This window comes from Chelonoidis abingdonii, chromosome 10, assembly GCF_003597395.2.
Source record: "Chelonoidis abingdonii isolate Lonesome George chromosome 10, CheloAbing_2.0, whole genome shotgun sequence".
NCBI lineage: Eukaryota > Metazoa > Chordata > Testudines > Testudinidae > Chelonoidis > Chelonoidis abingdonii.
The window spans coordinates 11454606-11470858 of record NC_133778.1 but is presented as its reverse complement, the minus strand read 5'-3'; the positions used below and the strand labels follow the sequence as shown (position 1 = coordinate 11470858).

At 39.9% G+C, this 16253-nt stretch overlaps 1 protein-coding gene across 1 annotated transcript in view; it reads right to left on the bottom strand.

Annotated features, from left to right (window-relative positions):
* Nucleotides 1-16253, bottom strand: part of BARD1 (BRCA1 associated RING domain 1) — a 64845-nt gene that overhangs the window by 13693 nt on the left and 34899 nt on the right. The window contains exons 7-8 of the mRNA XM_032805318.2: nucleotides 3694-3802; nucleotides 1888-2023 (exon numbers count right to left, since the gene is read on the bottom strand). Coding sequence (XP_032661209.1) covers nucleotides 1888-2023; nucleotides 3694-3802 — 245 coding nt within the window. The remainder of the gene's footprint in view (nucleotides 1-1887; nucleotides 2024-3693; nucleotides 3803-16253) is intronic.

The following is a 16253-nucleotide window of genomic DNA, read 5'->3' as shown; positions in this document are numbered from 1 at the left end:
GGTATCCTACTGTTAATTGAATTGTCTTGTTAGATTGACCTCCCACCTTGTAAGGCAACTCCCATCTTTACATGTGCTGTGTATTTATACCTGCTACTGTATTTTCCACTCCATGCATCTGATGAAGTGGATTCTGGCCCACAAAAAGCTTATGCCCAAATAAATGTGTTAGTCTCTAAAGTGCCACAAGGACTCCTCATTATTTCTGCAGATCAGTAAGTTGCCGTTCTCTCAAGATACCACCTGTGTAGGATTCTCACTCCAAAAGTGTAATAAAGCTCAAGAGATGTCTCAAGTAAAGAAGTAAAAGTGCAACAGGTAGCAACTCTAGAGCCACAACCAAAAATGTTAAGAATTTTTTTCCCCCTTTTAAATGAGAAAGGAGAGTAATATCAGCTGCCTGGAGTTAGAGACTTTAACAACAGCATGCTGAGATGCTGCTGGTTCCTTCCTGAGCCCTCCTCACCACTACTTTTCAGCAGCCCAAGTATCTGAAGCTAGTCCTGGAAACCCAGTGACTCCAAACAGAGGAGCCCCAACTGTGGCCTCAGCTTTGAAGGTGGTGGTTTCAAGCACTCTGATGAAGCCATCCCATTAATGATGGGCTTGGGAGAGGGGAGCTTGGTCTGCACCAATGCAGGTAGCACCAACACAAACAAGACAAAAACAGAGTCCTAAGCCAGCAGGTTTACCAGGCTGGCTTCATGCAGATTGAAAGGAGTTTCCCTGGGTGTGCAGACTTGAAGTAAAGTCCAAGGAAGAGAACCATATTTGCTACCTCATGTGCTATAGACATGACCCTGCAATACTAACAAGAGTGAAGCAGCTTTGCTGTCTCCCTTCCTTCCTCCATGTTAGGTGTCATGTAACTTAAATGATGCAAAAACAAAAAAGAAAAAAAACAGAAGATGAAAAAATTCAGCCAAGTGCCAGAAATGCAAGGAGCTGAGGAATCAGAACAAGTGCAGAACTCCCCAGGCCCCAGCCCAGGAGCACCAAGACAGGTTCCGAAGCATGGCAAACATTAGTGCTATTGTGCTGAGGCATCAGAATGACAGGAGCAATAACAGGGTGCTAAGTGTCCATAACACCAGCACAAAAGCAAAGGCTGGCACCAATATGTTACTCAAAAATTGCTGCCCAAGTGCAAAGTAAGTGGCAGAACACCAGCCACACTCGTGCTGAAATGCAACAGAAAAACCAAAAAACCCAGAAACAAAACACTAGTCAACAAGCACCCAAGGCAAACAGCTCCACGAACGGAAATGTTGTTCATGGTTCTAACTAGAAGGGAAGGACTGGTATTGGAGAAGGATATCAGATGTTCGAAGACATGGATGAAAAACAGCCAAGCCAGTGACTGACAGTCACACAGAGCTCCTGCAGGCAGCACCTTCACCAAAAGGAACTGAGTGAAAGGTTCCAAGAGCAGCAGGTAAGCTAAGGAGGGCTACACTACCACCTCAAATGGCATGGTACCCTGCTAGCAAAGCAGTTGGGGCAAAATGTAAGAGTTTAGTGATTTCTGCCTGTCTTGCACTAGACAGCTGGAAACTCAGAGTTAGAATCCTGGTAGTTGGTTCCTTTTAAAGGATAAGTTTCTAACTAACTGATTTCTGCTGCCAGCAAGCTCACATCTTCTCTTGCAGCAGAGGCTTCTCTCTCTTCAGAAAGAGTACCCATAGGCTGTGGGCTAATAGATATGAAACCTTATATTGCTTCAGTCCTACTAGAGGCATAAATACTATATCATTCTTGGAACCTGAAGTTTTATTTCAATCTACAAAACCTTATGCAGTAAACATCTCAATAGTTAAAATGTATAACGCTTGTACAAAGTGAACATTAAAACATATCTAAGAGACATTCCAATGTGGGCTTACTAACCTGTGCTGTTAAACTCAACACATTTTCTAGCCTTCAGAACTGCTGCGAGTTTGCTCAGTGATTTTTGTTGCTCTGAATTGAGGTTGCTTCCCAGTAGAGCAACAGGTCCTTCTCTAGGGCGGCCTGGGCTCGCTTGCTGTGTGACAAAACGGAAAAGTGCTAAGTCCTTCCTAAACTGAATGTTTGGGAACTTAAAGAAAACAACTAATCTATTTAATAAAGAATAAACCTTTGAAATGAGTAATTCATGGCATCTTACAGGACATATACATAAATCTATATGTAACGAACTAGCTCTAGAGGGCATTGCAGATACTTTAATTTATGTAACGTACCAAAGCAATTTTCAATTAACTAAAAGTTTGGTCTTGGGGACCTTTTGGAACCAGTAACCGCTTTCAGCAAACGGGCTGATGAAGACGCAACGTGTTGTCTGGGGCTTGTAGTACAGGCCTAACTTCCACAGGTCACAGTAATGTGATAAGAAACTCACCACACAGTGAAAGCTGATACTTTCAAATTTAGAGAATCGATTTTTCTGCTCTACTAATAGCAATTATTGAGTATTAATCAACTGAAGAACATTTTAAAGCAATGTGTTCTGAATGGTTTAACCTGGGGCGTTAAAGGGTAAAGATTTTAAAATCACCCTTAGTTTATAGTGCCTAGCACAACACAGCTCCTCCCCTCACCCAGCCCCCCGGGCCCTCTGTGTGCTACTGTGATATGTTTTTACATATAGGCGAGTTGATTCTTACACAAGGGTTAGGTTCTGAAGTCAGCGCATAAGGCGAAAATCACGTATAGTCAAACGCTCGTTGAGTGGAATGACGGGCGGAATCGCCCGCGCTACAGGTACAGTATTTAAATTGTTATTTTCCTCTTTGTTTTTGTTTTGCCAAGCACATATAGTTAAAAACACTAAGTTAAATGTGCCTGTGATGCGACTCCACTGTATGCACACAAGACATTAAACATACAAATAAATGTTCGTAGATTAGCTTATAAATGGTTCACAAATTTTACTGTAATGAGGCACTAAGAGTTGAAACTGTTCTACAAAGACAATATCAATGACAGCCACAAAGTCAGTTTGTCCAAAGAGGCACTAGTCCCAAAGGTCTTGCAGGGCATTCTAAACAATGCAAAGTAAAAATTTTGATCACATTATATGGGTACATAGAGAAATACATATGTAAGGTCTGATTTTCATTTACACCAAAGCTTCTACATATTCCTCTAGCAGGGAAAAGGGGCATTTGTGTAAATAAGACCATCGCCTACGCACAGTCTTACATTTGTGATTGTTAAAGGCGCACGGTGAGGGCAATTCGTTTTCTCCAGCTGCGAGAAACTGAGAGGTCTCTGGCAGAAGACTGTAAAGAGGTGTATTAACCCAGCAGTTGAAAACATCTTAATTATTGGGTGAACGGAGATACTTTAAAAATATAATAGGCTATTCCAGTATGTAAAAGCATTTAGAGCAAAGAATAGCTGCATCTTTTTACTGGATGTAATAGAGGCAGACAACACAAGATGTAGAATAAAGTTTGTCAATGTTTTGGGAACCATTCTGAGTTATGGAGATCCCCACAGTCTTGCGTATAAAAATCTTCATACCCCATTCTGGATATACCATTTTTGTTACAGAAATCTTCTTGGGAATGTTGGAAAGTTTTACCAGTTTGACTGGCACTATTTTTCCCTGCCCATTTTTAACCTGTCTGTAAAGCCAGATGCCCTAGTTACCCTAGGTCCAAAGTGTTCAGGGCTCACAAGATGGATTTGATTTTTAGATACACTTACTTCTGAGCATTGACTAAATGAATATGATTCGTTCTTCATTGGTAGCATTAGCACAGACTTCATCTTTGCAGTTTCTGCATAGTCCACAGGGCGCAGACCAAATATATTACTGGTAAAACAAGCACAGATGGTTTAAGTAAATAAAATGTGTGACTTGATTCTTAACTAACTGGATGCATTAGCTGGAGAGTTTTTCCACCTTCTTACTAATATGCAATTTCAGCTAAGAAAAACACAGAAAAGATTCAAGAATTACGTCAAAGGCAGATGGATTCAGAATCACAAGCTGCTACATTCAACATGCAAAGTAAGAGAGAATGATAGGTTAAATAAACCACAGCCCTTGTTAAATGTTTTGCTGCTCATACACTGATAGCTATCACAACAGCCAGAATTTGGCTTTGTAACGTTTAATTGCAATCACGCCACCAGGGAAGAAAAAGCATGTTGATTCCAAATGGAAAGTTCTAACAGATTATTACAAGTTAAATACAAACAAATATACCAATAAAACAGGCACACAAGGTCTGCACTTGAATTCACCAACAGCGTGTCACACTGCTGATATAGAAAAAAATATATGCTAGCAAGTATAAAAAATATATAGTTTAGGTACAAAAATCCTACTACAGACTATAAAAGACAGAGACTTTCAGTGTAGTAGGTCAGAATTATAATCAAGCCAAGACCAAGAGTTTATTGTAAATGCTATTTTCTCCCCGTTCAGTATTCCGTTAGCAAATCATCCAGCTAACAGAATTCAAACACAATTCAAACAGAACAGTGTCATATTTTGATGTATATGATGCACTATAAGATGTTTGTTAACAAGACCACCACTGAAAGAAAACACGCATGCGCATAAGGCTCCCGCACCCAGCTATGATTGCTTTCTATTATAGACATCAATCAAATTTTGGTGTTTCTCTTATTCGGTTTGCTATTATATGTCACAGGTGACAAATCTGCCAACATAGAGAGAAATTAAGGTTACTAGTCATGCCATGGGGCACGCAGGAAACCTCTTTCCCCCCACATAATTCACCAGCCATAATTTGGATAGTTGTACCTGCAGTGAAACATGGGCATGTCTGAGTGTGGCCGTGACATCTGCCTCTTCCCCACACCACCTTATAGCTGCAGGACAGTAGTTAGAGGAGAAAAAGCCTGCAGCTGTGGAACAGGTACAATAACTGGTGTTAGAAAGCCTGGTCTCACTAGCACTCCCCGGGGGCACTGTACCTGCCTCATCCTTTGTAGAAATAATAGCTAATACAGCTGTTCCTCTTCCTTCCACTTTACATGCCCTAGATCTTAAGAGGAAAATGTAAGAGCTCATGGTGGGAAGCATGGCCCTGAGAATGAAGTGACTCAGTTATGCCATGTTACAGGGTAAAGAGTAATAGAAAAAGCAGAGCTAAAGAGGTCAAAAAACTGCTGTCATATTGTAGCATTATCTTTTCAAGATAGCCATATGTTGCCATGTAAAGCCTGTATCTAGGAGGAAACCCAAGTTTAGTCCATACGTGGAAGTACCTCAGCATAGTTACATGATTCGGCATAAAAAGAAAGATCCTTGTATTATTAACCTTAACCGAGAAAAAACAATGAAATCAAAGCTGTGTGATCATTCTAACCTAAATGCACCTCTTCTTTTTTCATTGCTCTTTAGTATGTACAACTTGCTAACAGAGAGAATCTCTGGTCAAAGATTCTGGATGGGTTTTTGCTAATACATCCTATTTTCACAATATTCCCAGCCCCTAGCTGTCCTGTATTTCTAACGTGCTGGGTGCTGGTGTATTACAAATGCTACAGATTAAAAGATAATTGGTCACACTTCAGCCCAGTCCTTGGAGCCCATTAAATACCACCAGGCTGTTCCTGCTTTGTCATGCATCATCAGGGTAGGCACTGGCTTCTCTTTAAATTAGGGCCATATTTAAATCAAGCTGCTGTAAGATGGTTCCTTAAAACAGATCCAAAAGAGAAATAAATATTAGCATGTGTATTAAAATCATCTTCTTTACACCAGAAGGCTGAAACTAGCTTTTAAAAACGTTAAATTTATATCAGTTTGTATGTTTTTTTAATTTCATATAGTGATAGTGATATCATTCATTGTTGCAAAAGAATCTTGGGGGCTTCAACTCAGGTCTTGGCAATTAAGTGAAAGAACAACTATATGCCTTTTTACACAGTGTTTTCATTTGCACTCTTTCAGGCTTCACATTGTATTTAATTGGGGTTTTATGACAATTAGGAATTTTGTGTTTCAAAGAGCATTTTAAATTCACCTTTTACCAGTGCATACGCTGCATAAGCTTGATATTGCAAGATGACAAAAAATAAGGAATGTTGGCATAAATGTTAAAATCAAACAAAGTACAATAATGTTAGAAAATGCAAGACCTCTGGTTTGCACAACTGGGCCATGTTACACATCATGACTATTTTGTGAGATATATTTTTATTTTAATAGTGCAACTGTAAATATTAAATAAACATAGGCTGAAGATTTTGTTAAATGTCCCAAAGCCTGTGGCCCCTATAACAGCAAGAAATAATTAGGTGAGATATGCCCAGATGATCTGAATAGGCAAACTATACCTTATCCACCCCCGGCACGGTTTTTCCCAATCATGTGAGCAAGATATACCAGCCAGGCATCTGGAAAGGAGTCTCTGTATTACCTCAGAGGTGGTCCACCCTGCCCGGTGTCCCATCTCTAGTTTAGATCAATCTGATGCTTCAGAGGAAAGTATTGTGGGGTTTCTTACCATAAAATCTATTTGCCCCAACATTGCACCGAGAAAGCACATTGAGTTGATCAATGAGCCCTAAATCCCTCTAAGTTACCGCTTTCCAAGACAGTCCAAGACAATCTCTCATCCTGTAGATGTGTGGTTCTCAACCTTTCAACACTACTTCAGGAGTCTGATTTGTTTTGTGTACCCCCAAGTTTCACCTCGATTAAAAACTACTTCCTTACAAAATCAAACATAAAAATACAAAACTATCACAGCACACTATTACCAAAAAACGCTTATGTTCTCGTTTTTACCATGTAATTATAAAATAAATCAATTGAAATATAAATATTCTACTTACATGTCAGTGTATAGTATATAAAGTAATATAAAACAAGTCGTTTGAAATTTTCTTTGTACTGACTTCGCTAGTGCTGTTTATGTAGCTTGTTGTAAAACTAGGCAAATATCTAGGTGAGCTGATGTACTCCCCGGAAGAACCACTGCTTTAGATAACCTGTGTTCTTAATTCCCAGATCTATTACCTTGATTAGACTCTATTGAACACATGGTTGGGATTGTGACTTTTTAGCCACGTGATTCAGATTGCTCTACAACAGTAATCTGTCCCACCAATCTGTGTTATCTACAAACTTCACCAGCTAAGATTTTATATCATTGTCTAGATCACAAATAAAAATATTTAACGAAGTAGGACCAAGAACTGATTCTTTGGGGACCCTGCTGGAAACAGCCCTGCTCAAACTACATTTTGAGATCTGTCTGTGATCCAGTTTTTAATCCATCTAGCGTGTGTTCTGTTAATTCTATATAATCTACTTAAAAAAAAAAGTCATGTCGTCGCAAGTCAAAGCCCAGGAGAAATCCAAGTATACTATATCAACACAGTTGCCTTCATCAACTAGACCTGTAAAACAAACCCGTTGTCTTTTTTTGGACAGGATTACAAGAGCTACCTTCCATGAAACCATGCTGACTGACATTAATTATATTCATTGACAAAAAAAAGTAATTAATAGAGTTAAGATTGCCCAATGGCATCTTGTGCCTTTTCAGAACACAGAATTCAGCAAAACTCAACCTTCTAAAAACCAGGAAACAGAGTTAAGGTACATCTCCATGCAATCTTAATTCTCTCCTCCGAGAGTTGGCAATAGCTTCTGGGAATTATTTGCTTGCACTCCAGCTGCACTCACTCTGTTAGGTGTAACCGTACTGAACACCGGAGGAATTAGCTGGAGCAGTTTAGCAAAGTTGTGATTGTGGTATGAGGCGATCTAAAGGCCATGCCTCTCTGAGGGGTGTGTGAGCCCTTCTCCCCGACTTGCGTGTGAGAGATCAAAAGAAAAAGGTGCACATGTATCTTGAGAGAGCCAGCATGCCTCATTTCAGCATTGCCTTGTGTAGGTTGTGTCAGCAGCAGGACCTGGGTCTTCTGGCCATGGATGGGAAATGTCAGAAGTTAGGTGGGATATCAGTGTGGTCTGTGAATTTAGTGAAGGGTAAGTGAAAGGATCGTGTTAGGTGGCAACTTGTGTATAATAGTGAAGTGGCTGAAGAGGCTGTAAAATTTAGCAGATGTGGTGTTTTCTTTGGCGCAGGCTACAATGAAGTACGGCAGGCGTGGGCGGCTCTTGTACAGTGCAAAGTCAGAGTGTGAGTACGGATGTTCAGAGCGCACTGTGACATTGTTCAAAGAGGGCACAGGTAAGTTCGCATGGACGCATATCTGAACTCTTCATTACCTGGTTATCACAAGTTTGAGTTTTGCTGAACTCAGCGCTCCGGAAGGGCACAGATTACAACCTTAAACCTGCATTAATGAGGGGTTTGTGTCAGTGAATTATCTCAAAGCACTTTACCAAAGAAGGAAACATCATTATCCTCAATGGACAGATGGGAAACCTGAGGCACTGAGAGGTGATGCAACTAGGCCAAGGTCACCTTGCAGGTCAGTGAGAGTTAGGAACAGAGCCCAGGTTTTCTGAGTCCCAGTCCACTTTTCTCTCACTAGGTCCAACATGGTTATGTGAAATTGTAAATACCCCCTCTATAGACTTTGCTATAGTAGAGTAGGGATAATGGTCATGCTTTGAAATGTTTTGCATGTATAGTTGCTAACAGGGACAGTGAGAGAAATGAAGAATTTGATAGTTTCATTACACAGCAGATATAGTAACTAAGCACATGAGCGAAGACTCGTGTCTCTCTCTCTCCTTTTCCACTCCCCCTCTCCCACAACAAACAGGCTCCCCAACCACCATTCCCAGCTCACCCTCCCATTCCTGACCCATTAAGTCGTAGCACTTCAGAAGCTATTAGAACATAACAAGTCTGGCACACCCTGGTGTTGCATACACTTCAGGCAGATTATTGGAGGGTTGCCCGCTTCCTTGATTTTTGTAGCCCGAGCTGTATATGGAGCCCTGCACACCTTTTATGCTTCCCCCATCCAATAGACTCCTTATGCTCCTGCTTTGGTCAAGGCTCCTCTTCCAAACCCTTTGCCCACTCAGTCCACCTTCTTTCTAGGCCACTCCAGTCCTAACAGTTCCCCCCCTCCACACAGGGATGGTGTGTACCTTAACTTTGTATTTCCTAGTACTCTCTGGTTTAAATCTGTGTTACCTTCAGGGCCTCCCAAGATCCTGGCACACACATGGGGAGCAAGGAGAGGGTCTCAGACCCACTTCAGTGAGGTGAAGGATAGCTCAGTGGTTTGAGCATTGGCCTGCTAAACCCAGGGTTGTAAGTTCAATCTTTGAGGGGGGCATTTAGGGAACTGGGGTAAAAATCTGTCTGGGGATTGGTCCTGCTTTGAGCAGGGAGTTGGACTAGATGAACTCCTGAGGTCCCTTCCAACCCTGATATTCTATGACCCTAGCACAGATACAGGAGGGAATGGGGGCTTGACAGCTCCCCACATCCTTAATACCTTCTACTCACCCTGCCACCAACTCCCAGTGTCCCATCCCTTGATGTATGCCCCACAACCCATCCTATGCACTCCACTCTTCTCCCCTTCCCCCAGCAAGTATTTGCATGTGTAATTTATTTTCTTATTGAATATACCTTGAGAAATTTCTGAATTTTCTGCTGTATTCAGATTACATTTCCCTGCCCACTTCCTCTCAAAACAAAAACCAACCCTTTGACAGAGGCTAATTGCAGCAATATGCAGACATTTCATTTTCAGATTTCTCCCAAGGGTGGGTTCTGAACATATAATGCTTGGGTGTTACTATGGTTCAATGGCCACAGCACAGCCCCTTGACCTACCCAGGTGATGTGAAAATGGGCTGGGTAGCAACCCTCCTGTATACTTTGTCTACATGTGTGCAGTATGATCCTTTTGGTGCGTAAACCTTAGGCTCAGACCTAACACTTTGTTGAACAACATCTTCAGTGTTGCCTTCTCAAGAGGTCAGTGGTTGCCATGCACTAACTGGGGTAAGTGTTGAGTGACTGAAACCCCTTAGGCACCCCTGGGTGTGCACAGAAAAAGGTGTATGTAAAATCAACCCTGAGAAAAGCTTTTTTGGGGATGAGAGGGCAAGAGCCTGTATACTGGGGACCTTTTGCTCAAATAATTCCAAATTTAGATCACCCTCACCAAGGCATACCACATTTTGAGGTGATCCATGTAAGTATGCCAAGTTTAGAGTACACAGAAGAGTCTCCTTTTAAACAAAGGGCTCCTCCACCTTAACTAAAGCCTAAAGGGCTCCTCCACCTTAACTTTAGCCTCTTATTCTTTGTTGATAGAATCCTGAAGTTAGAGGCTCCATCTTTTTTAGGTAAGATAGATGTACTGCTCTTGCTAATTCAGAGTCCAGAAGTGCTCCAATAAATGCCTCTTCTTGAATGAACGAAAGTGGACTTTTCAAGGCTAATTTAGGTATACAAGAGCCAGATGTATCCTTTGAGGCAAAAAGTCTATTAGCTACTTATCTAAGTACTGACGGATGGTGAAAACACTCAACGCTAAAGAGAACCTAAATTTAATACTGGAAGGATCACTGTGCTGGAGAACAGAGACCCTCGAAGGCACCTCAAACCTGATGCTTAAACCAATATGAAAAGTGAGGCTGCATATGATAGTGCAGCTGACCCCTCAGGACCTTCAGTGCTGGATTTGCGGGACCACAAAATCAAAGAGTTCTTCAACAGCAGTTGATGACCTTTAGCATTGGAGTTTGATGGGGCGATACTAGTAAACTCTTGGGCATTGGGAGTCCATTGGCTGCTGTCAGTCGAACGGGATATTCATGTAACTTTTCCAGGATGTTTGTTATTGAGGGATGAGGGTGACATGGCTGACAACCGCAGTTGGAGCTTGATATTGGCCTCACGTTAAACAAGTGGTCAGCCTCTGGGTAGGGCACAACAGGGACTGAGAATATTTCTCTGTTATGGAGACCGAGGTTTGGAAGGATTCAATTTTTTTTAAAAATCGTTAAATGTTGATTTCACTGTACATAACAAAACAAAAAATTTCCACTGATAATTGAAATTTACAGATAGGCAAACGAAGAAAAATGCTGCTTGAGAACGCCTTTGAGTTTGATTTAAGGATATTTACTTTGCATACTGTGGCATGTGGAGCTGACAATTTGTGTTTTAAGAGTAATGAGTTTTCATTTTCTGAATCTCAATATCTACTGTCATTAAATAATTTTGTCTGACCCCCATCATTTCCCACACTGTGAAAACTTTAAATCAAGAGAAAAAAGTGCTTTAAAATAAACACTGATATCATCCATAGAAATTTTAAAAAATCAACATCAAATTTTGCCAAGCCTACAGATATAGTTCCAGCATATGAGGTAACATTAATGATACAGCAAAGTGTAGTGAGGGGAGAGGACAACCTGCTAGTCAGAAAATAAGGAATCAGAGAAAAGGAAAGAATATATGATAAGGCAGATATATATGCAGAATTAAAGAGTGCTTCAAAAGCATTGAGAAGGCTGATTTTTGGTTTGTAGTCTCCAATTTAGGCAATCAAATGCTATAATTTTTGTATCCACATGTGTATCCGACATAAATAATACATGTTCTAACCGCCTCATTTTAACACATCTAGCCATCTTATTATTCAGCAGGCCAATGTAAATCATTTTTTCCCCTGCTTTCCGAACCTTCTTGGAAAAAAACATCAGTTCCCAATGCTACATTTTTACCATTTAACCCTAATCACTTGTGGGTAACTCATTCATGTCCATACTTGGGCTACATGGTGAACGGTAAGAACCCTCTTCTTACACCATGGCATTGGCTGTATAGACTTTGGCTCTGGGGGTACGCAACCAAACAGGAGTGTTTATTCCCCCTGGAAGTAGATGGATGAGGAGTGAGTGGAGCCTTGGCTCTGCTCCCCAATGAACCAGCCAGTGCTAACTAAGCTGGGTTGGGAGTGGGAAGGGTGATGATTTGCTGCTGGTATAGGGCTACATACCTCCAGCAGCACTCAAGGAAGGGGGAAGCAAGGAAGGAATTGTGTCTGAGGAGTATCTGAGGCACAATATGATCTGGGAGACTCATGAGGTGGAGCAGTATATGCCCATACCTTGCTCACCTCTGCGCCTAGAGACATGTCTACCTCTAAATAAATATTCCCATTTGCCTGGGGTTGTTCAGACTCAAACTTGCGCCCACTGGATGAAGGCTAAAAGAAATGAGACAATTTTTACTAATGCTAAACTTATTGTGCATGAGGAACTGGCAAGATAGCCCATTTGAGTGAAAGCCTTTATGTGAAATCGCAAATGCACAGATCTAATTTTTCAAGTCACTTGGCTTGCTGTGAAGCAAGGAAAAAAAGATAGAACTCAAGAGAACAAGCACATGAAAGCATAAATGTGCAGGAGATTAACTTAAAAAAATTAACTAGACCAGCCGGGCAATTAATAGGTCCACTGGTCCATATAATATTTTCCATTTGCAGTTCGCATCTTTCTTAGTCAGAAAAACATTGAACAGCAAAGAAAATGCCCCAACTGCTTAATCTTGCAGATTTCCAAAAAAGTATTGCCAAGGAAAATTGAAATCCTAGGATTTGTCTTCTGGAAAATAAAAACAATTCTGACCTGTGTTCTCATCCTACAAAATATGTACACACACTCCCTCTTATAGCACACTCCCTCTTATAGCAAAGCTATTTCCTATACTTAAATCATAGAGACAAAAATCTGACAGTATCTTTGAGATGAGATTTACTGGATGTGAAGTTCACTTATACAGTATATCAGACGTCTGTTTAAAGATGTTTGAAAAGTAAAATTTTAAAAATTCACGAAGACTCTCTATATACAAGTCTTTGCCTCGGTTATCCATCTGTCAAATGGGGATAAAAGGACTTCCTTCCTCTTTTACAATCTAAACAAACAGGGCAGATAAAGCATAAGATTTCAGGTCTTAACATGTATATGTACAGCATTTAATACAATGAGTCTCATCTCAGTTGGGAACTCTAGGCACTACAGTAAATTAGATACTAAATACCTAAAAAGCAGCATTAAACAAGGTTACTATATTTTAAAGTACACTTTTTACAAAGTGTAATATAGAACTATTTCAAACTAGCACTCTAAGGTTATGTCTACACTTTGAGTGGGAGAAGACATACCTGTACTAGCTCTGTTCAAGCTAGTGAGTTAAACAGCGTTGTCATAGTATCACAAGCACTGGCAGGAGCTAGCCACCCCAAATATGTGCCTGCCCAAGTTGCCAGGTACAAATCACTTGTGCCCCAATAGCTACACTCTATTCTTACTGTACTAGCTCAATCAAAGCTAGTGCAGGTATGTCTCAAGCTCCAGCTCTCAAAAGTAGAAACAACCCAAAATCAACTCAGGCATCAATTTTATTACAACACACGAACACCCCAAATTACTAAGGTGCACTGTTAAAAAGAAAATATTGGTTTAGATAATTCTGCAGTAAAAATAAAAGTGTTTGACTGCAAAAGCCACATTTTCCTTAATGATGAATGTATTTATACAGGGGGTCTAAATATGGTTTGAACATATTTAACATGTTGACAAAATTTAGTGGGTTAGGAGAGATACAGGAAAAACTAGTGATTATTCAGGCTTTTATGTGGCTCTAAAAGGTTTAATCAGCTAATTAAGAACCACTTATATCCCATGTCAAAGAGGGTTCTCTTTAATAGGAAGTTTTAAGCTCCTCAAGAGCCTGGGGAGATGGGGATGAAAAAAAATTAGTAGAAAACTGGAATATTAGCCAGATGAACTGAGATGAAGAAAACAGCAAAGCAGTTTGAGCAGTACAGGAAAAGATAACAGACTTCTTCCATTTAAAGTTGCGCATCCTCCTAGTAGACTTTTAAGCAGCTAGTAAATCTTCAGACCTTGCTGAAAACTCAGTACTACTCAATCTCTACCCTTTCAAAAACCTGGCTGATAGTGACAGAAATCCCATGGTAGATGTGTACATAAATCGCCTGAAAGACAATGAGATCATCAATTCAGTGTTAAGGAACCATCCTGCCTTGATCAATAAGGAGCTTTGAACCTCTGTACTACGAGCTTGGTCACAACCATTGCTACAAAGGCAATTAGAAGAGTCAGAATTTATGTGATGTCATGTTACGTCATGCTTTCACTGAAAATAAGTTGAAGCAAGGGATGGTGAAGAGAAGAATGAAGAGCTGTGAGGCACAGGGAACTGCAGGAGTCTCATCGTGGGGCACTGTCGCACGAGGAGTAAGAGCAAGCGTTATGAGAGAAGTATCTCCACAACTCAGAAGTTTTATTTACACTTTAACGTCAGCTTTTTTCCGTGCCTCAGTTTCCACACCTGTAAAATAGTACTAATACTACTTGCCTCCTTTGTAAAGTTGCTGGGATTTACAGATGACAAATACCTACCTCTTACAATGTGCTACTACATTGAAGACCTACTCCTGACATCACAGATGAGGTGGCATTCTTCTCTGTGTTACAACATGGGAGTAACTTCATTGACGGGAGTAGGAGGACAAATTGCTTTTATCAAATGGGAAGAAAAGATCTTTGATGTAATTCTGCAACTACTACAGTGAGTAATGTGTTACACAAGAGCAGCTCAGCAACAGACACAGGAGGACAATATAAGATCAGGAAAATTAAATCTTTTTTGTACAACTTACCAAGTGGCAAAACACTAAACACTTGCCATGTCACTTGCAGGTGCATTTGCAAGAGATGAAACAAAGAATGCTAAATTTGTACCCAGAAAATTTTAATAAAGCTTGAATAAATCACAATAGAAATTACTCCAGGAGAATTATCTAGCATTATCATTATTCTCAGACATCACTCACTTTACAGAAGCCTTTGGCAAGGTACATTTAAAAATTCTTGCTAAGTATCCATTTGTAAAACCACTTAAACTATAAATGAATTTGTACGTCCTGCAAATTCTGAAGTCATAGTGCCTCCCCATTATTAACACTGCCCATTTAAAAATTCAAACAGAGCCCTTTTCTTTACCACTAACGGCAATATGCTGATACCACCTGTAGCTAGTCTCCTAAAACATATTTGATTTTGGAGGGGATGTGGTCTTGGATACCCCGTATCATACTGTTTCAGATATTATTCTTGCTACAATAAATATTAGAATACTGCTTATATCCACATTAAACTCTGTCTCGTCAGTTCACATTTTGAATGGAACTGGACTTCAATCTGTTTTCTTCACTTGAAATGTGTGGGAGACTTTTTGACCAAAGGTAGTCATATATTTGCCAGTATGGCTAACTGAAAAAAAAAAAAAAAAGTTCTCTCAGCTTCATTTCAGTTTCTGATAGCAAATCTAGCAGAAATGGTGGGCTAATAAGAAGACAGACCTGAAAATTCTAGTATTGCCAATTTAAATAAAGTTCTACTGTACAACTTTTCCAGTCTTTTGGCTACTATTAAAAAGATTTATACCAAAATTGATTGATTGTGTAATATTTTCAGAAACCCAGGAAAGTTGTAAAAACCATGCAGGCAGCTACCAATACCCAACTGGTGAACATTTTACCTTGGAAAGCTGACACCTTAAGAAGGAAATGTACTATCCTATTTTTATTTTTATTTTTAAATATGCTGCCCGGGCCAACGGAAGGATTCCTTTTTTACTTTTCTGATTTATTTTTATATTCTGAGACATTTCATGTAAGCTAGAAGTATTTTCTGATTGAATACCTCCATTCTGTAACAGGACTTCAATATGTTTATAACATTTGAAGCTAGCTAATTTACTAAAGTTTCCTTATCCCCACTTCACACTATGGCCAAAGAGCTACATACTTCAGAAACAAGTCAGATATGAACAAGGCTACATACTACAAGCATGTAATGTGCACATGCCATTTACTGACAACATACATGGTACTAGATTTTATACAGAAGCTGCTGATACAAATAGCAATGCTACTGACACTGTAGCATGAGATAACCAACCCAGCATCTCAGTCAACTGATGTGATGACAATCAGAAAGATAAATCCTTGAATAATTATTGTGTGTTTGAGTCAGTTATCAGTCACTTTACAACTCCAGATGTTTGCTACATGCGTATCAATGGAGCAAACTCACCTAAAATGGAAGTACTTTTTAAAAATATCAGTAATAATTTCCATTATGCACTCAAGGTTTTTTGTGTGTGTTTGTTTTTGGTTTTTTTTTTTAAACTATTTTTTTTAAAAGCTCAAACTTTGTGATTTGTTCCAAACTTCATAAAAAAAAGTTTAAGACAATCCTGAAGCCTAAGCAAAAAAGATAACATCCAAGTTAG